Raw genomic sequence first — 21,677 nt, forward strand, 5'->3', positions numbered from 1 at the left:
CAATACAAGATCTTGACCAAAAGTTGATGCACCTCTTGATGGAAAAACATCACAACATTCATTTTTGATTCAATTTTAGGCAAAAATGCTGTAACGTTTGCCAGTCTTATCAAATAAAGAGTCAAAAAGAGACACATTGAAAATGCAAGGTCAAGCACATTGCATTGTGTGTCCAGTGTGCTCAGTTGTAACTTCACATTCAACTTCACAAAACACATATTGCAGACAGAAGCGGCAGCTGTGGCCCGACATTAGTGTTTTGAAATGTTTATTTAATTCTGTGAACATAATGGAAAATATTAATGCTTGTTTTTAATGCTCATTTAACACTGGATGTAGTCATATCAAAACATTTCTTATAAAGTTCAATGATAAGTGTCAGTATATGTAATCATAGATGAAATCAGGATTGAGCAAACACCACACCGGTCATTCTGTCATGATCTTAAAGCCGCTCTTGCTTTGTCCAAGATATCTTTTCTGATCCGTGGATAGTTGGGATGTGCGTCCAAAACCTGAGGGTGTGAGACATTCAGACAAACACAAGACTGAAAGAAGATGCAACAGGTTTTATCATGTTTCACTTGAATCACAACAGTGACTGTCCACTTTTGCAGCAGCTGTGGTTTTTGTAAGAATATTTTTCATTCATTTTCTCTGTAGACATTTTAAAAGACTTCAATAAAAAGCTCTAAACCATGAACCAAATTAACATGTTCTGAAATTATTCATAATGTTACAATTCAAAGCAAAAATGTATTTAAAATACCCCCCAAAAAACTTTGTGAACCTTGCAAAAATTCACATTTGAGAGACTATAGTTGGCCAAATTCAAGAGAGACTGTCTATGATGCCAGAATTTATTTATTTATATATATATATTTTATACCCGTGTGTGTGTGTGTGTGTGTGTATATATATATATATTTATATATACACACACACACACACACACACACACACACACAGGGGTATAAAATATATATATAAATAAATAAAAATAATAGAATAAATAAAAATGAATAGAAACATTATTGCACATTATTTAGGTTTTTTTTTTTTAAATAAAATAATAAACAAAATAATAACTAGTGTGATAATACTATTATATTTTAAAATAAAAAAAGAGGATAAAATAAAAATACAATTATTTTATAGTACACTTAAAAATACAATGCTAATATTTCCATTTTTTTTCTTTTTTACTTTTTTATTTATATATGAATTTTCAACATTTTCCAACCTAAAATCAGCAAGCTTTTATTTTGGCAGGTTGCCAAGAAGTAAGTATATGCACTGCCGGTGTGGTGAGAAATCCACCCTGCGTTCCATTCGGAAGGGCTCATCTCAATCCCTTCAAAGGGTTTACCCTCGAGAGAGAGAGTTTCGAAGATGAAGGGTGTAGGGGTCAAAAATGCTTCTGTGTCATCTTAATGAGACAATCAAGGAGGCGCCTTTGTCGCACATTTTGTACGCTGGTTGACGCCCCCAAAAACACGCTCTGAACGATGAGTAGATTGTGCAAGCTGCATCTTTTATTAACGTTTAACATTAGTTTATTTATTTATTTTTGGTTTATCGCACTGTATTGTATATTTTGTCTATGTATTTGAAAGATTTGAATGGACTGATAAAGGGAGTTGTAAAGTATTTTTGATGAAGTACAATGTTGTTTTGACCATAATGATGCACCAAATCTAACTTGCATAAATATTACAGTAGTATAAAAAAATACTATACATAAAATCGAACTCTGAGCCCCCTGTACCCATTCTGTGACACCAAACAACTTCCCTGTGCAAAGGATTATGGGGGCCCGAAGTGTCCATCAGTTGTATCCTTCGAATTCCTTTATTCCCAAGGGCCCTTTGAAGTGGCCAGGTTTGAGCACTTCGGTTTGGAACAACCCTTCAATATGGCAGCCATGATTCTTTTCACTCCAAAGTGCCCTTCAGAGGGCGATATATCCCGTTTGGAACGCCCCGCGAGTCCCCCCGGGAATCGGGTCTCCCCGAGTGATCCCATTGGTTCAACAGACTTTTAATGGGTAGCATTTTTAGCGCCTGATTATAATTCCTGCAAAATCACGTTATCATTTATTTTGTTTAAAATGTGTTATAATGACCAATAATGTCTTTTAAATGGCATGGATCATATACTGGTATATAACTGAAGCTATAGGTTGTGAAATCAAGCATTTCTCGTCCTTACTGTTTTTTAGTTAGCTTATGTACCAGCATAGCATACAGTACATCTAGCCTGCTAGCTTAGCTTATATTATATTAGGTATGTTTTTTGCTTCCAATATAGTTCCCAATGACATGTTTCAAATGAATAATATTTGTGTGTACTTAGCATGACAATTAATTTATTCAAAATTTATAATAGTAATATTATATACTATACCACATTGCTATTATTGTGTAAAATTAATATTAAATAACTTTTACAGAACATAGTATGTTGCAACAATCCTTATCCTTATATATATATTATATATGTGTTTCCAGTTTGTTTTATTATGCAATACATTATACAATACTTATATTTCAAGCATGTTGTTTGTGCACATAATGTAATAAACACCATACAATAGTGAAATAGGTTATAATTAGTCAAGACATCATGATAACAACTTTTGATCAGGCATTACCGCCTGGTCCTAAAGGAGACCCGATTCTTGGGGTGGACTCTAGATAAGTATGTCTAGAAAAGTTTGAACATTATTTGTAAAAAATTGTTTCTCTATGGAAAAAATGAATGTGATTTTGCTTCTGGAATCTGCCTGTTGTTCTCTGTACAGCATTTCCTTTAGAAATTCAAATTGCATACTCACTTTATGACACACATCTATAGCATCCACGTGTCTTTTGGCCTTCAGGTAATTGAACGCAAGCTTGTAACCTGGTAAACGACAGGATGCTGATGTCAAGGAGGGATGTGCACACACACATACACACACAACAGAGCGTTTGAGGGGCTTTAATCTTACCGACAGTGGGGTTGGTTTGATTGCTGTACTTCCAGGCCAATTCATAATTCATGGCAGCATCTCTGAACGACTGCTCCTTCTCCATAATGTAACCCATGTACTCGTACGCCTTGCAGCAGGACTGTTGTAAAACAGGTTAAGACATCAGTCTGTCATTGGCATCAGTGTTATTTATTATTCTGGATATTCCGTTATGTCAAATGAAGAGCTTGCAAGGAAGTTGTTGTTGTGATGTTTTAGGGGTTCGGCACACTTTCGTTTTTTTGGCCATCAATTTAAAAATAAACACTGAAAATGTATCAAAATTAAGTGGGTTTATGCTTAAAAAAGAAAAAAAATCTGCTAATTGGGTAAGAAAATATAAAAACTCAAATTCAAAGGAAAAACAAGTTTATTTTTCTTACACTACTGGCAGATATTTTTCTTGTTTTCAGCAAAAATATCACTTAATTTTGATTAATTTTTCATAAAATAAGACTTAATATCTTACTTTATTTAGCATCTCAAGTAAATATATCTTTGTTTAAAAATGTTTAGATATTTATACTGGTAAACAAGACAAACATACTGAGGATCATTTAAAAAGAGCCATTTTTTTTACCACATGTTTGGATTTAAATGCGCTAATCTTTTATTATTTTGAACAGCTGAATTTCCAGAAATAATTGTAATGTTAAACAAATAAATCAGCACCTTGTTGTGGCGTAGGCACCTTTTCAGTAGCTCTCCAGCCATGTCGTATTTTCCCGACTGGATGTAGATGTCCGCCAGGAGTAGCCAGCTTTTTTCGAACTCATCCGCATCTCTGATGTTCCAGTTCATCTTGGCAATGCGTTTGAGCTGATTTCGGGCTCGAGGGGTTTGTTTCAGGATCATGTAGGCAGTGGCCATGGCCAGCAGGGCAGGAACATGATCTTTCTGCACAGAACAAACAGATTTTCTGGGGTAGTTGAGTGAATGAAGCTGTGAAACATGAAAGAAGAGGATTCACCTCATATCTGTGGCTAAACATTTCTTAGGGGACATCCACACAGAACACGTTTTTGCAATGAAAAACAGCGGGCAGTGGAATAAATAATTAAAAAAAAAAAGCTCTTGATCTTGAGTGGCGAGTTTTTAGTATGCCGTGTCATGTGAGAATCTTACCTCACTCTCTATCGACATTAAACTGATGCTTCGCTCTTTCTTATTTGAAAGCAGGCGTCTATCAGTGGACTGATCAATGCCAACTTTCAAACGCTCTTGTGTGTATCTGTGCAAGCATCATCGATGTCTGTTTATAACATGTTTTTGAACCGTTGATCATTGTAGCCAATCACAGAAATACTGGATGAGTGCATGAACACAATGGCCACTCAGAGGCATTTATGAGTCCCCACAACAGTGCTCAAAGTGTCACATTTTTTCAATTTCAGTACCGACTTGGTACCGAAGTCGGTACTTTTGACGACACTACGTCATTTGTTTAAGTATTTAGTTACAGGTCCAGAAAACAAGAAAAATTATCTTGTCATTTTACTTCAACATCAAATAAAAGTATCAATATTTAATTTTTTTTTAGATATTTAGGCTGGAAACAAGACAAAATGGCCCTTAAAGGTCCCGTTCTTCATGATCCCATGTTTCAAACTTTAGTTAGTGTGTAATGTTGTAATGTTGTTGTTAGAGTATAAATAAAATCTGTAAAATTTTAAAGCTCAAAGTTCAATGCCAAGCGAGATATTTTATTTAACAGAAGTCGCCTACATCGAACGGCCAGTTTGGACTACATCCCTCTACTTCCTTCTTTAATGACGTCACTAAAACAGTTTTTTGACTAACCTCCGCCCACAGGAATACACAAGAGTTGCGTTTGTAGAGTGTGTTTGTCGGCATGTCGTCGAAACACTGTTATTTTCATCCCGCAGTCCAATCACCGGGTCTGATTCCGGCTCAAATTGATAGGGTAAAATTAAAGACATGTTTACAATAACACTGAGCGCGTGCATCTCCACGTTATGGTAAGAGGCGTGACCTTTCCGGGCAAGGAGCGCTAAGCTGCTGTCGAATCACAACACAGGAACCGCTGGCACAATCAGAACTCGTTACGTATTTCTGAAGGAGGGACTTCATAGAACAAGGAAGTCATCAGCCCGTTTTTATGACAGTGGAAACAGCGGTATACAGATAAGTAAATTATGTGAAAAATACTGTGTTTTTTTACACGCGAAACATGAACACATGTTATATTGCACACTATAAACACAATCAAAGCTTCAAAAAACCACGAAAAACGGGACCTTTAACTCTTTTAATTAAGTTCATTCGACAAAATTTATGGTAAAATATTGAAAACAATTTAGCAACTTTCATTCTGCTCAGAAAATGGAGAGCAAATGACAACAATGTTTAGTCTTAAACAGGAGTAACAAAAGTATGGAAGTTTCCTCCATGAAATAATAAATAAAAAAGGCAATTGTGACTTTTTATCTCACAATTCTGACTTTTTTTCTCATTATTGTGAAATATAAACTCTCAATTGCGAGTTATGAAGTCAGAATTGCAAGTAATAAGGTAAAATGCGTGTTATAATGTCCAATTGTGAGGGGAAAAAGACTGACATTTTTTCTCAGAATTATGAGTTTATATCTCACAATTCTGACTTTATAACTCGAATTGTGAGTTATAAAGTCAGAATTGCATGATAAAAACTTGCAAGAAAAAAGTCAGAATTGTGAGATAAAGTCAGTAAGACTATAAGACACAATTGCAAGTTTATAGCAAGCAATTCTGACTTTATAACTCACAACTGAGTTTATATCACACAATTCTGAGAAAGTCAGAATTGTCAAAATTGCCACTTTATATCTCTATATCTCGCAATTTTGACTTTTTAACTCGCAATTGTGAGTATAAAACTGTGAGATAAAAATTACCTTTTAATAGCAGAAACAAGCTTTCATACAAAAGCCTACTGAATAACATATACACTACCAATGTTTTTGAAAGAATTGTTGTCTGCTCACCCCGGATGCATTTATTTGATCAAAAATACAGTAAAAACAGTAATATTGTGAACTAGTATTGCAGAATAGCTGTTTTCTATTGGAATGTATTTTAAATGTAATTTATTCCTGTGATCAAAGCTGAATTTTCAGCATCATTATTCCAGTCTTCAGTGTCACATGATCCTTCAGAAATCATTCTAATATGCTGATTTGCTGCTCAAGAAACATTTCTGATTATTATCAATGTTGAAAAAAGTTGTGCTGCTTCATATTTTTTGTGGAAACGGTGATACATTTTATTTTAGGATTCTTTGATGAATATAAAGTTCAAAAGAACAGCATTTACTTATAAATGTCACTTTCAGTCAATTTAATGCAGTAAAAGTTCTGAACACTAGTGTAAATTTGCCTTGAAGGTGTGATTCATGCATATACAAAAGCGGTGTGCATGTGTGCATGTGTGGGTGTGTGTGTGTGTATTCAACACATGCACACAAATATCCGTCATGTGATGCCCACACACCTCACTGTTTGCGATCTCAATGAAGATGTTGAGAGCTCTTTCCACGTTGGCTTTCTGCTTGGTGGCCAGATAGCAGTAGTTCTCCAGGATGCGCAGCTGTACGTGTCCCGCTGGGGTTTGCGGCTTCAGCTCCTTTAAGAGCTTCTCCGCTGTTCTCACGGCCAGCTGCTCGGACTCCTGCTTCTCCGTAGAGTTTCTGAACTCATACAAACGAAATGCATCATTAGTAAGACTGAATAAAACTCAAAAACAGCTTATGCAGAATAAAACACACCAAGGGAATATTGGTGAAGTGTTTTCACACATGGTTTGTATCAGACATCTGAGGCACCTGGTATTAAGATCCGTCTCAGGTGAACTGATCACCAGTGTTCAGCTGAGACAGATTACAATTTTCACTTGGCAGGAACATGAATCTCAAATGCATCTCCTGTGGCACTTGTGGACGTTTCGAGTGGAATACTCATTGTTATTTTATTTAAGCAGCTGTTTTAAATGGGTAATTTACCGCTGGTAATATGGGCTTTCAATAAAACTTGGCTGCTTATGCTGTAGAAAGGCAAAAAAAATTGCCAAATAGGTAGGAAAACCCATAATGCATTAGGCCACTCTCAGTCTGTTCCTATTGGACAGGCTTGACCAGAGTCAAATAGTGCCTTGTTTGAACTTTTAGTCATAATGGTGTCAACTTGTATTGTTCCCAGGTGTACATATACTACCAACATAGTAACAATACAAAGCGGGTTAAAAATCGGGGGAGTTGCACTTTAACTGATGTGTTTAACTGCATTTCGCCATATAAGGAAAACTAAAGTCAGACATGTGACAATGAACAATTCAAAATTTGAGATCTGTGTTCATTTTCTCTGAATAAATTTTGGACCCACCCCATGTCTCCGTCCAGGTTCTCGAACACCTCTCCTCCTATGGTCTCATTATCAGGGTTGAGACAAATCTCAATCATGTTGTACACTGCGTTCTGGCCCCAGTCGTTGTCCTTCCGGGCTTTGTTAAAGTGACGCAACCCATCGTTAGGTTCGCCGGTGTACCTGTGAGAAGCAGAAGATCAATATTCAAGTCCATATTAAATTTGGAAGAAACAAAGGGAATTACTTTAGAGTGAAATGTGACCTGGCCATGCGATTCAGCGATTCATGAGATTCACTCTATTTGGCTTGTATTCAATTCAGCAACCAAAAACTAAGGTTGTTGTCTTAAATTTATCAATGTGCATGACTAATCAGATTCAGATACTTCAGAGAAGTAATTCCCAAATGTTTTTGTCAGTAATACTGTGAAATATTATTACATTGTATTTGAATATATTTTAAAATGTAATTTATTCCTGAGATCAAAGCTGAAATTTTTATATATAAATGAATGTAAGACAGACCCATATGACAAAATATTTACCTCTAAGATTTTAAAGGTGCCATCGGATTCAAAATTGAATTTACCTCGGCATAGTTGAATAACAAGAGTTCAGTACATGGAAAAGACATACGTTGAGTTTCAAACTCCATTGTTTCCTCCTTCTTATATAAATCTCATTTGTTTAAAAGACTTCCGGAAAACACGCAGATCTCAACATAACACCGACTGTTACGTAACAGTCGGGGTGTACGCCCCAATATTTGCATATGCCAGCCCATGATCCCAACATTATGAAAGGCATTAGACAAGGGCAGCCAGTATTAACGTCTGGATCTGTGCACAGCTGAATCATCAGACTAGGTAAGCAAGCAAGAACAATAGCTAAAAATGGCAGATGGAGCAATAATAACTGACATGATCCATGATATCATGATATTTTTAGTGATATTTGTAAATTGTCTTTCTAAATGTTTCGTTAGCATGTTGCTAATGTACTGTTAAATGAGGTTAAAGTTACCATCGTTTCTTACTGTATTCACGGAGACAAGAGCTGTCGCTATTTTCATTTTTAAACACTTGCAGTCTGTATAATTCATAAACACAACTTCATTCTTTATAAATCTCTCCAACAGTGTAGCATTAGCCGTTAGCCATGGAGCACTATCAAACTCATAGAGAATCAAATATAAACATCAAAATAAATACTTTACTCACATAATTCGAAGCATGCATACTGCATGCATGACGAACATCTTGTAAAGATCCATTTGAGGGTTATATTAGCTGTGTGAACTTTGTAAATGTGCTGTAATATAATCGAGAGCTCGTGTGGCAGGGAGCACGCGATTTAATGAGGGCCGGCGCGCTGAAAAAATCAGTGCATAGTTAATGATGCCTTAAAATAGGCAGTTAAAAAAATTAATAAAAAAAAAATCTATGGGATATTTTGACCTGAAACTTCACAGACACATTCAGGGGACACCTTAGACTTATATTACATCTTGTGAAAAAGCATTCTTGGGCACCTTTAAGTTAATATTTAATTTAACAACATATTCACATTCATGGTTCTTTGATGTCATTTTATGGTCACATGCAGGTAAACAAAACGTGTTTTATTATATTTATTTACTTTAATTTTATGATTTAATTTATTAGCTTTTCATCAGCTCATGAACCCCTTTGTGAAACCCAGCTTTTAGCATCATCATAAAGCGTTCCCATCTATTTCTAATTTTATAATCTTACCAAAGGTAGAGCCCTTTGCAGTAGTTGTATCCAGGCTCAAACTTGGCCCTCGATGAGTGTTTCTCTGCCATCTCAAGGAATCTTGGAACCTCCTCCAGTTTGCCGGCTCTGCGCAGCAGATCAATGAGGCGGGACAGCGTTGGGTAGTTGTCTGGGGGAAGAAATCAAATGAGCTCATTAGACCATCCTTGGGTTTCCTCTGCGGTTCTTATGAGTATATGGAAGGAAAGCTGAGGGGCTGCTGCAAGAACGGCATCGTTTGAAAACTCTGGAGATGAATGACACACCTGGTTTCTTCTCCAAGAGCTGCTGGAAGTGAAATACAGCCTGTTCATAGTCCTGCTTCCGGAACATAAGGTCTGCCATCATCTAACAACAAACACGGAAAAGAAAAAGTTTGAAAATTACAAAAGAGCTGTGGGAGAATATGACTGTTTTAGTGTAAAAATAAATAAATAAATAACAACTGAACTGTTTTGTGGCATCTTCAGAGGCTGACTTGAAAGGTTTATTTATTTAATCATCAATTTCTCTATAGAGAAAATCAATGAGAATTTTCCCTCCAGAACTCTACTGTTACACTCTACACACTCAAGATGTTTATTCCACCTCTGGATTCATCTGATTGGTCCATAGTTGTGAAGTCATGAGAGAGGGCTTAGGGAAACTGACCAGTGTGGCGGACTCGTTGACCGGATCGTTCTTCAGAATGGCACTGCACTGCTGTTGACAGGCCTCGACATCATCCAGGGTAAGATACAGCTGAGCCAACTCCAGCATCACCTGATTAAACACACAAACACCCACATTTACTTTCACAGCCGTTCAAGAGGGACACAGAAACGTGTACTGCTTTCAAAAAGAATCATTATATTATGTTTCGCATTTTTTATGCAGTAAAAAAAACATCCATTAAATGCACAACAGTGTGTTACCAATTACACATTACCAGCCACATTTGACTGAATTGATGTTTCTCATGATTTAAAAAAACCTTATGATTGGACAAACTGGAAAAAAAAAACAGATTTGTAGACAAATATAAATTGTGCTGAAGTGTGATTTAAAAAATAATAATACAAAAATATCTAAAATATTATTTATTAATTTTAAAGTCAATTTAATTTAAAATGTAAAGTCATAACTACCCGTAATATAAATAATAAGTAAATAAATATAAATAAATGAGTAAATAAGTAAATAAATATTTGTGACATAATTTTTGTGTTTTGTGTTGATCTAGTTGATTAAAACAGAATTGAATTAGATTTACTGAGTTAGATTTACAAAACTGAATTAGCACCTTTTTTATTTGCAATTCATTGAATTATCAAACAATAATATATAGATAAAAATAAAAGCTATTTAATAAAATATTATAAATATAGCTATTTAATGTATAACAGAAATACACACACACACACACATACTGTATATATTATATATATACTCAGCAAAAAAAGAAACGTCCTCTGACTTTCAACTGTTTTTACTTTCAGTAAACTTAATGTGTAAATATTTGTATGAACAGCTGATCAGCTGTCCTTCCTGTCTCCCTGTAGCGCTGTCTCAGGCATCTCACAGTGCGGACATGGCAATTTATTGCCCTATAGCCACATCAGCAGTCCTCATGCCTCCCTGCAGCATGCCTAATGCACGTTCACGCAGATGAGCAGGGACCCTGGGCATCTTTCTTTGGGGTCGGTAGACAAGTTTCTTTAGTGTCCTGCGTTTTTAGAACTGTGACCTTAAATGCCTACTTTTTGTAAGCTGTTAAGGTCTTAACGACCATTCCAGAGGTGCATGTTAATTAATTGATAATGGTTAATTGAATATGCATGGAAAACATTGTTTAAACCTTTTACAATGAAGATCTGTAAAGTTATTTGGATTTTTACAACATTATTGTTGAAATGCACAGTCCTGAAAAAAGGGACGTTTCTTTTTTTGCTGAGTATATATATATATATATATATATATATATATATATATACACACACACACACACACACACACATAAAAGCTTTGTATTTTAGATGTATGCTGTTCTTTTTAACTTTCTATTCATAAAAGAACCCTGAAAAATTAAAAATATTGTACACAACTATTTTCATCATTGATAATAGTAATAAATGTTTCTTGAGCAGCAAATCGGCATATTAGAATGATTTCTGAAGGATCATGTGACACTGATGACTGGAGTAATGATGCTGAAAATTCAGATTTGATCACAGGAATAAATTACATTTTCAAATATCTCACAATAGAAAACAGTTCTTTTAAATTGTAAAAATATTTTACATTATTGCCGTCTTTACTGTATTTTGTATCAAATAAATTCAGCTTTGGTGAGCAGAAGAGATTTCTTTTGATACAAAAAAAAAAAATCTTTGCAATCTAAAACTTTTGAATGGTCACATATTATATATATATAAATAATTACAAATTGTATTCTACATTACAAAATACCAGGTGCGCATTTTTAATATGGTCTATGGGGTGATTAATTGGTGATAGTTTGTAGAGCAAATGTATGCCTGTGTCGTGTTCAAATGCAGCACCACACACACAAACTGCCTGACAGCTCCAGGCTCGGCCGGACTGATCCAGCTGCAGAGGAACACACTGGACTCACTGATCCGGGCCACACTGACCTTGCTGTCACTTTCACAGTACACAAGCGCCTCTTTGTAAAACTTGACGGCTCGTTCGTAGCCGCGCTGGCTGCTGCACTGTTTGGCGATTTCGGCGCAGATCTCTGCGGCGAGCTGCTTCTGCGCGGGCACCGAGTCGGGCTGCTCCAGCTGAACGCGCTTCAGTACCTTCGCCTGCACATCTCTCGCCTGAGGAGAAGCACAATTTCAGAACACTTCAATCATTTGATTTGGGCATGAAATTAAAGAAACACTACACCTCAAAATTGAAACTCTGTCATCATTTACTCAGCCTCAAGTTGTTCCAAACCTGTATGAATTTCTTTCTTCTGTTAAACACAAAAGATGATATTTTGAAGAATGTCAGTAACCAAACAGTTGATGGACCCCACTGACTTCCATAACTCATACAGGTTTAAAACAACTTGATGGTGAGTAAATGATGACAGAATTCTCATTTTTGGGTGAACTATCACTTTTAGTAATTTTGTCATTTTTATTCTTTTTTTTTCTATTCTAACTTTATTTTTAGTATATTTAGTATAATTTTAGTACTTCAACTTAAACATATTTATGTAATAAAAGTCTTTCTTCAATATTTAGATTTTATTTTAGCTTTATTTCAATTACCAAAAATGATTTGTAATAGTTTTAGTTAACAATAACAACCCTGTTTCAGAGGAAAAGACATTCAGCTCACTCTCTGTAAGGACAGTAATGCTTCCTCATTTTTATTGACTTTGCTCTGAACCTTGGCGAGAAGCACAAGATAACGACAGTCTTCGGTAAGTAGCGGCAGCTCATTCACTGAAAAATAAAGACAGGAAGACGCCATTGATCGCATGTCAATAACAGAAACTGCATTGTGCACTACACGAAAATTGCATTTTAAATTTCACTAAGCTGAACCACCTTCCAAACATCAATCAAAAGTGCACACCCATGTTTTTCCATGACACACCCAACGGACTTTTCTGACATTCCTAATTTAATTTGTCAGTCGTGCAACAGGTTTTTGAATACACACCCTGAAACAAATAATTCAGCTTTTTAAGGGCTATGAAATGCAGTAAATATAGTAAAAAATACAAGTAAAAATACCCAGCAGATATGTAATATTCCTTTTTATTGCTTAAACACACATTTCATTCCGGATCAGACATCTGTGTTAAACAAGCTCAAATCTCCATTAATCTTCTTAATTTCTGAGATGTTTCTCACCAGGATCATGTGTGAGAGCCTCTTGTAGGACTTTTTCACAGCGTTCATACTGCCTGAGCTTCATGAGCAGGTCGGCCAGGTCATAACGCAGGAAACTCTGCTGCCCGCTCTTCAGAGCAGCCTCATAATAGTTAATGGCCTGGGAAGGGAAAAGATATATAGTGAAACTGCATTTATAATTCAGGGCTTTGGTGGCGCTGGGTTTTTTATATCATAAAGGTAATTTAATCATATTACTACTGTTTTGCATTAATAAGTGCAGTTACTAATAATATTACAGGTTTATTTATTGGAAATTTGACAGTAAAGCACTGAGCTTGAATTGAGATGCAGATAAAATTAACTTATTAACAGTAATGTGCAAAAACATAATTTTTATAGGGAAAAATGTAAATATTCAATTCTTAATAAATGTACCATACTGAACTGACAAGCAGCTTCAGTGATTATAAAAGAAGTGATCTTTACTTGCTTTACTAGCATCATTAATCCAATCTTCAGTGTCACATGATCCTTCAGATATCATTCTAATATGCTGATCTGCTGCTCAAGAAACATTTATTGTGTACAGATGTTATTTGAATATTTGTGTACAATATTTTTTTCAGGATTCTTTGATGAATAGAAAGTTCAAAAGAACAGCATTTATTTGAAATATAATATTTTGTTACATTTTAAATGTCTTTACTGTCTCTTTTGATCGATTTAATGCATCCTTGCTGAAAAAAAAAATAATTTCTTTAAATTCTTCTCAAAAAAATGAAAAAAAAATTCTTACTGACCCCAAACTTTTGAACGGTAGTGTATAATGCTACAGAAGCTTTGTATTTCAGATAAATGCTGTTCTTTTGAACTTTCTATTCATCAAGGAATCCTGAAAAAAAAAGTATACAACTGTTTTTAACATTGATAATAATAATAATAAATGTTTCTTGAGCAGCAAATCTTCATATTAAAATGATTTCTGAAGGATCATGTGACACTGAAGACTGGAGAAATTATGCTGAAAATTCAGCTTTTCCAACACAGAAACAACTTACATTTTATATTATATTCCAATAGAACAGTATATAATAGAACAGTTATTTTAAATTGTAATAATATTTCACAATATTACTGTTTTTACTGTATTTTTAATTAAATAAATGCAATCTTGGTGAGCAGACAAAACTTCTTTTAAAAATATTAAAAATCTTACCAATCCCAAACTTTTGAACGGTAGTGTGTATATATATATATATATATATATATATATATATATATATATATATATATATATATATATATATATATAATAAGTTTTTGTTTTTCATGAGACTGTCACTTTCCCTACTTTTCCATGTATTAGGGAGTCAATAGGTGCTACTCTGCCGCCATCTAATGGTAATTTCATGTCTTTTTTAAGTAATTGTTTGCCTTGAAGTGTTAGTTTTCCTTCATCTTTAAACTTTTAGTTTAACAAATCTTCACATTAAAAAATAACATTTAAATAGGATAATATTTAGAGCTTTGAAATGCAGGGGAAAGTGTGAAGCATTTTAGAAAAGTCCATGAAAAGTCTCTTCACTTACCTTTACATAGTTGTGGGTCTTGACGAGTGCTTTCCCAATCTTACTGGCCACAGCTCCGTCTTTAGGGTTTTTCTTTAAGGCCTGTTCATATACTTCAATGGCCAGCTCTGGCTGTCAGCAGAGATCATTATTTTCATACATATACATCAATGTAATGACAAAACAACAAAAAAGAAAAAGAAAAAAAAACTATAAACAAATATGCCTTTCTGAATATGAAGGACTCATCAGACATGATAGAAATGTTTTGGTGAATCTCATTTAAATAAATAAATAAATAAAATAAAAAATAAATAAATAAATAATAATAAAAAAAAAAATATATATATATATATTTAATTAAATATAATACTTATAATAGTATTTAATATATAACATAATTATATTAATTTGCTAAAATATTTCATGATAATGAAGTACATTTTCCTCCCATTCTCATTACCATAATGCAAAATAAAAAAATAAAAATTGTTATGCAAAAAAATCTGTTATTTAGTATATAGTATTTTTTATATCGTTCATCATATATAGTATTTGATGATGTGTTGTGTAAAATTTGTTATGTAAAAAACCTTCAGGAATTTCAATGACTGTTCCATTCATGAGATAAGGATTCACTGTTTACATTGTATAGTAAATATTTGTGTGGTGATAGAGGCAGACATCTTATAAAAAAGAAATGCATATTTGGGCTTCTAAACAAAGATCTTCACTAAATGTGACATTCAAACACAAATGTAAACAAATGAATAAACAACAAGAATCTCTCCCACCTCCTGAATGTTTATGTAGGCATCACCGAGTAACAGGAAGGTATGAGGGCTCGGTAATTTGTCCACCAAATCCCTGATGAGACAGAGATGTTAATACGCAATGGTACAGTAATAAGATCCGCCCGTGTGTATATGAGTGTTTGATGATTGTTTGCACAGGTGTATCCGAACTAGTTGTTGGAAACTGTCAACACATGTGAATACCATTGAAGAGCTGCAGACTTCATTTTAGACATCTAAACAGACCACATAAACACGTGATTACAGAGCGTTAAAATGCAAGTTCAGCATTCAATTCAGTTCTCTAAATCAAATATTAAAGAAAAAACACTTTTCTTAAAGAAACTGATACCTGTTTATTAGGGGTGTAACGATACGCTCAGGTCACGATACGGTACGTATCTCGATACGGAGTACACGATACGATACGTATCACGATATTTTGAACAAAATGAAACTGAAATTCAAACAAGATTTATTAAAAAAACATTAACAAATTTCAATAATTTTCCTTGTTGTACATACAAGATCACATTTCAAGGTTTAATAAAAACCTTCTGTATTCAAATTAACAGTTGAATAGGGCTGTCTGTCACTGAAAAAAAATGTTAAATTTAACATGAACTTAGAATTATGAATAGGGGCCGTTCACATATCGCGTCTAAAAACGCGTGGAAGGCGCGGCCGCACCGCTTCTCCTTCTTTCCAAAGCGCTTGCGCTCCCGTGGCGTCGGTCGTTGCTATGCAACCATGAACTGAGCTCTCCAAGAGGATCAGGATGTTTCTGCAAAGGATAAATGATTTCTAGCCCTTGCATTAGTTTTACTACGAGATATATTGATGGAGATAAGATATAAAAACCACCATGTACAGCTATGATCAGCTGTTCGGCTGAGCTTTTGATGTTTTGTTACGGAAAGGCCATAGCTGATCGGTTGATTCTTGTCACACGACCTGCGGTGCGCTTGCGGCATTCTGAGAAGTTGAGAATTGCATGCGCGTCACGACCGCGTTGATCCCATTATGAGCGCGCCTGCCGCGCGGCTACATTTGAAAATAATAACTAACTTGCACGCGGAAAAGACGCAATATGTGAACGGCCCCACAGAACTTCTTAAAGCAAAGCATCGCAAGCGTCTTTTGCTTTTCTGTGAGCACAGCTGTTGCTGTGGCACTGCGGTGAAAGAAAGCCACGACTTTTCTCACGCGACCATGCAAGAGACTGACATGAGAAACGTTTAAACCTGCTTGCAAGATTCAATGTGTGCCCGAAACACTTACTGAACTAGAGAGCTGATTGAGACACAACATCTACGATAAATCGTTACACCCCTAATACTTATAGTAATTTAAAAATGTGGTAGCATTGGATCTGGACAGGAAGGATAACTCTGGGAGTTGGAAAGGGTGTGTCGCGATTCTGCCTTCTCACATCGCGATACAGGTTCGTGGACCTGCGTATCGCGATTTCGGTTTCATATCGCATATCGTTACAGCCCTACTGTTTATAGGACCATTAAGATATTTTGCATGATGACAATTAAGCATATTTCCTTCCAATGGCCGGTGAGAGAAGAAAATTTTCCGGCCAAAAATATTTTTTTACTAGCCATGACACAAAAACAGTCAGTTATGACACCAGAATCTTAGATTGTCCTTTGTTGTTTGGTTAACAATAAAAACGCAGACAGTAGCAGGATTATTAGGATGCTGTCACTTTAAGACCGAATGCACACACGGATCATGCATTTTGTGTTTGCATTCACTTACATAACCGACTATGTTTACTAGGATACTTGCCGAGACAGGCGTTTTTTGACATAATTTTGAGTGAATTTGTCCATTGAAGTGCAGGAAGGCATAAAAGAGAGCTCAACTTTGCACGCTGTCTGACAGACGCGTCTTTCAGGTTGCACGCTTCGAATATTAAACTTCCCACACAGCGTGTGAGTAACACATTCCCTTTCGCGTGTTATAGCACTTGAATATTTACATTGGAAAGGCTAAAACTTTCGTGATGATGAAGCACTGACCCGTCAACTGTACAGAGCATAGCTCACTTTTTTCACATTCATGTTGTCACAACATTGTTTGTTAGAATTAACAAAATTGATACTGGCCAATTGGCAACTGACACCGGTTCATTTACTCGCCAACAACGATGTTTACTCGCATTTGGCACTTGACGAGTGTTAATTTTAGGACCTGTTATTACCGTAATGAAAAAAAAAAATACTAGATTTTAATATGAGCCACCATTAAAGGATTAGTCCACTTTTAAATAAACTTTTCCTGATAATTTACTCACCCCCATGTCATCCAAGATGTCCATGTCTTTCTTTCTTCAGTCGAAAAGAAATTAAGGTTTTTGATGAACACATTCCAGGATTTTTCTCCATATAGTGTACTTCAATGGGCACCAAACAGTTGAAGGTCAAAATTAGTTTCACTGCAGCTTCAAATTGTTCTACACGATCCCAGATGAGAAATAAGGGTCTTATCTAGTGAAACCATCGCTCATTTTCTGAAAAAAATTGAAAAAAGTTTTAACCATAAATGCTCATCTTGAACTAGCTCTCTTCTTCTTCTCTATTAGAATTCCAGCAGTGTAGACACTGCTAAGTGTATTACTGCCCTCCACAGGCCAAAGTTTGAACTAATTTTTATATGCAATATGCTAGTTCAATAGTATCTAACAATTAGTTCAAACTTTGACCTGAGGAGGGCAGTAATACACTTAGCAGTGTCTACACTGCCGGAATTCTGATAGAGAAGAAGAAGAAGAGAGCTAGTTCAAGATGAGCATTTATGGTTAATATGTATAAAATTTTATTTTGTTTTTTTAGAAAATGAGTGATTGTTTCACTAGATAAGATCCGTATTTCTCATCTTGGATTGTGTAGAACAATTTGAAGCTGCACTGAAACTAATTTTGACCTTCAACTGTTTGGTGCCCATTGAAGTCCACTATATGGAAAAAAATCCTGGAATGTTTTCATCAAAAACCTTAATTTCTTTTCGACTGAAGAAAGAAAGACATGGACATCTTGGATGACATGGGGGTGAGTAAATTTTCAGGAAAAGTTTATTTAAAAGTGGACTAATCCTTTAAGAATACATTAATTATTATGATGAATTACAGTTATATTTGAGATTTTAGGGGAACATGTGATTAACTGACATTAAAATTTATGGGGAAAAAACTACAAAAGAAATCTGTAAAATAATTAAGAGAAGCATATATACTTTTTCTTTTGATTTTGGGGTGAAATGTATGGAAGCTTGTTTCTGCCATGGAATAAAAAAAAAAAAAAAAGGATAATTGCGACTTTTTATCTCACAATTCAGACTTTCTCTTCTTACAATTTTGAGTTTATATCTCATGATTCTGACTTTTTTTTTCTCAGAATTGTGAGATATAAACTCACAATTGTAAGTTATAACGTCAAATTCTGAGGAAAAAAGACTGACTTTTTTCCATAGAATTGCGAGTTTATATCCCTGAATTCTGACTTTATTACTCACAATTCTGACTTTATAACTCACAATTCTGACTTTACAACTCACAATTGCGTGTTATAAAGCCAGAATGGTGAGTTTATATTATGCATTTCTGAGAAAAAAAGTGCAATTACCTTTTTTATATTTTATTCAGTGGCGGAAACAAGCTTCCAAAGAAATGTGACCTGGGCATGATTTAATAATATTCACCTATATGCTGAGAAAAAGATATTCTGTAAGCTCTAATACATGTAGTGAACATGATGAATAAATTTGACAAATAAACAGGCATTACCTATAGCAGCTCACGTAAAGCCGTTTCTCTTTCCTGTGGTTCAGGTAGATGTCTGCCATTTTTTCTTTGGCCTCCACATAGTATGGCTGCTCTGGCGTGATGTTTCTGAGCATGCTCAGTGCCAGTTCAGTATCACCTCGCATTAGTGCAAGATCTGCATTGGCGATAGTGACTCGTAGCTCCTCTGGAGTGCCCGTAAACTCATTTATGGCATCTTGCATCACTTTAGCTGCCTCGTGCTGGGAAGTCAAAACAAATTTTTATCCCAAAAACAATAGTATACATTTTTACTGACAATATCGATTATATTTAAAGACAATAGACTACTGCAATACTAATAAACAACACATAATTAAGAGCAGATGTACTAAAGAAATGAAGAAATGTTTGAAAAACACTATTTTCCTTCTGTAAACAGTTGTTAGGTTGTCCACTAACCTGTTCTCCATTGAGCCACAGAGCCTCAGCTAGTTCCAGGAACACAGATACGCAGTCGGCCGAGTTGAGCTCAACTCTTTTACTCTGTCTTTTGGCCGAGGAGCCTGTTCTCTTCACAGCACACAGACTCATGGCCATCTGCAGCGTTTGAATGGCCTCCTGAAGCTGCCCCATCTTCCTCTGAGCCTGAGCCTTTATCAGGTGATACAGAGGATGCTCTCGGATCTGAGAACAAATAAATTACGTATTCAGTCCCATCGAATCGAATAATAAATGCAAACAGGTTTGGCACTGCACTAAGACCAATATGGCTGGCCGTGATGTTGGGTCACCTCAAAGTTGTGGCTGAGGCAGAGTTCCAGAGATTGGGAGGAGAGCTTGAAGTTGCCCTGCATGAGATGGATCTGAGCCATGAGGAGATGGGCATCGGCATGAGCCGGGTTCTGATCCAAACAATGCTGCAGGCTGCTGTGGGCCGCCTCGATATCTCCTGCAGGAGGACAACTCAACTTAGCTGGATGATGGCATCACTGTTTTCTGCACTCATTTCATAATTGATGGACTTTACACAGCTATTGAACCAAAATGAATCAACACTGAAGTGATTTCAGCTGAATAATGACTGTTTACTATTGTCTTTTTAGAGCTGCTGAACAACAGAATTGAATTCTGTTTGCATCACTGAAGCTTTATTTTCCTGTTTATCCCTGTTAAGCTGCTTTGAAACAATCTGTAATGTATACAGCACTATATAAATAAAGGTGACTTGACTTGACAACATATGAAGAGAGCACAAGCCTGACTAAATGAATTGGACAAAAAATAATAGGAAAAAAAAAAATCATATTTTGCCATTAAAGTCATTAAAGGTGCCCTAGAACCAGTTTTTACAAGATGTAATATAAGTCTAAGGTGTCCCCTGAATGTGTCTGTGAAGATTCAGCTCAAAATACCCCATAGATTTTTTTTTAACTGCCTATTTTGGGGCATCATTAACTATGCACCAATTCAGGCTGCGGCCCCTTTAAATCTCGCGCTCCCTGCACTCACCCCCCACACAGTAATGCCTTAAACATGGGCTGGCATATGCAAATATTGGGGGCGTACATATTAATGATCCCGACTGTTACGTAACAGTCGGTGTTATGTTGAGATTCGCCTGTTCTTCTGAGGTCTTTTAAACAAATGAGATTTACATAAGAAGGAGGAAACAATGGAGTTTGAGACTCACTGTATGTCATTTCCATGTACTGAACTCTTGTTATTCAACTATGCCAAGGTAAATTCAATTTTTGATTCTAGGGCACCTTTAAGCTTATTTTTGGGGCCATTTTTGCATTGTAACATTATTATTTGCATGGCTAAATAATTTTATTTTTTTACATTTTACTTTTCTTTTTTTTTTTAGCTCCCATTACCCATTATTCTATTTAAATTAACGAGTAAGAAAGTACAAATTTGTATAAAAATTATGTATAAAACACTTTTTTTTTCTTGCATTACAGTAATGAGAATATGATTTTCTTTTTCTTTTTTCTTTATGATAATGATCCTTTTGGAGGAAATTATTTGCTTATTTGTCATGAAATAATGTCATAATGATATAAAAAAAAAAAAAAAAACATTTTTGGTAAGTAAAATAAATGCTAAATTAAATAAAATAAAATATCAAAAAACTTAAACCTAATTTATTTTAGCTAGCTCCCAAAGCCAAATAACTTACTTTCATTTAGCTTAACTTGTACTAAAATAACTAAGATAAAAAATGAAATAAAAAATAATAATAATAATAAACACACATATATATATATATATATATATATATATATATATATATACATACATTAAAAAAAAAACTAATAAAAATGACAAAACACAACAAAACTACTAAACTTTAACTAAAATTTAAAAGAATACAGAAGATACAAAAATAAAAACTAATTCAAAATATTTAAAAAACTATAATAGTATCTCAATGATAATAAAATAACTGCCTGGAAGTGAAAAGCTTAGACATACACTCAATTAGATCAATCCAAAAAATGTCACGACATTTAATTTCAGCTTGTAAAATAAAAGAAACTGAACTTATCAGAAAAT

At 35.0% G+C, this 21,677-nt stretch overlaps 1 protein-coding gene across 3 annotated transcripts in view; it reads right to left on the reverse strand.

Moving 5' to 3' along the window:
* Positions 1-251: 251 nt before the first annotated feature.
* ttc21b (tetratricopeptide repeat domain 21B) overlaps positions 252-21,677 on the reverse strand; it is a 34,786-nt gene continuing 13,360 nt past the window's right edge. For 2 of the 3 annotated variants that reach the window (XM_048194654.1, XM_048194655.1), the window contains 17 exons: positions 19,910-20,067; positions 19,578-19,802; positions 19,140-19,378; positions 15,344-15,416; positions 14,571-14,681; positions 13,000-13,138; positions 12,479-12,585; positions 11,779-11,967; positions 9,797-9,907; positions 9,412-9,493; positions 9,125-9,275; positions 7,390-7,551; positions 6,503-6,698; positions 3,686-3,910; positions 2,993-3,113; positions 2,837-2,904; positions 252-515 (listed from right to left, as the gene is read on the reverse strand). In XM_048194654.1, coding sequence (XP_048050611.1) covers positions 438-515; positions 2,837-2,904; positions 2,993-3,113; positions 3,686-3,910; positions 6,503-6,698; positions 7,390-7,551; positions 9,125-9,275; positions 9,412-9,493; positions 9,797-9,907; positions 11,779-11,967; positions 12,479-12,585; positions 13,000-13,138; positions 14,571-14,681; positions 15,344-15,416; positions 19,140-19,378; positions 19,578-19,802; positions 19,910-20,067 — 2,435 coding nt within the window. In that variant the 3' untranslated portion in view covers positions 252-437. The remainder of the gene's footprint in view (positions 516-2,836; positions 2,905-2,992; positions 3,114-3,685; positions 3,911-6,502; positions 6,699-7,389; positions 7,552-9,124; positions 9,276-9,411; positions 9,494-9,796; positions 9,908-11,778; positions 11,968-12,478; positions 12,586-12,999; positions 13,139-14,570; positions 14,682-15,343; positions 15,417-19,139; positions 19,379-19,577; positions 19,803-19,909; positions 20,068-21,677) is intronic. The other variant, XR_007185448.1, reaches the window with a different exon arrangement.

The sequence above is a fragment of the Megalobrama amblycephala genome, linkage group LG6, assembly GCF_018812025.1.
Source record: "Megalobrama amblycephala isolate DHTTF-2021 linkage group LG6, ASM1881202v1, whole genome shotgun sequence".
In the NCBI taxonomy this organism is placed as follows: domain Eukaryota; kingdom Metazoa; phylum Chordata; class Actinopteri; order Cypriniformes; family Xenocyprididae; genus Megalobrama; species Megalobrama amblycephala.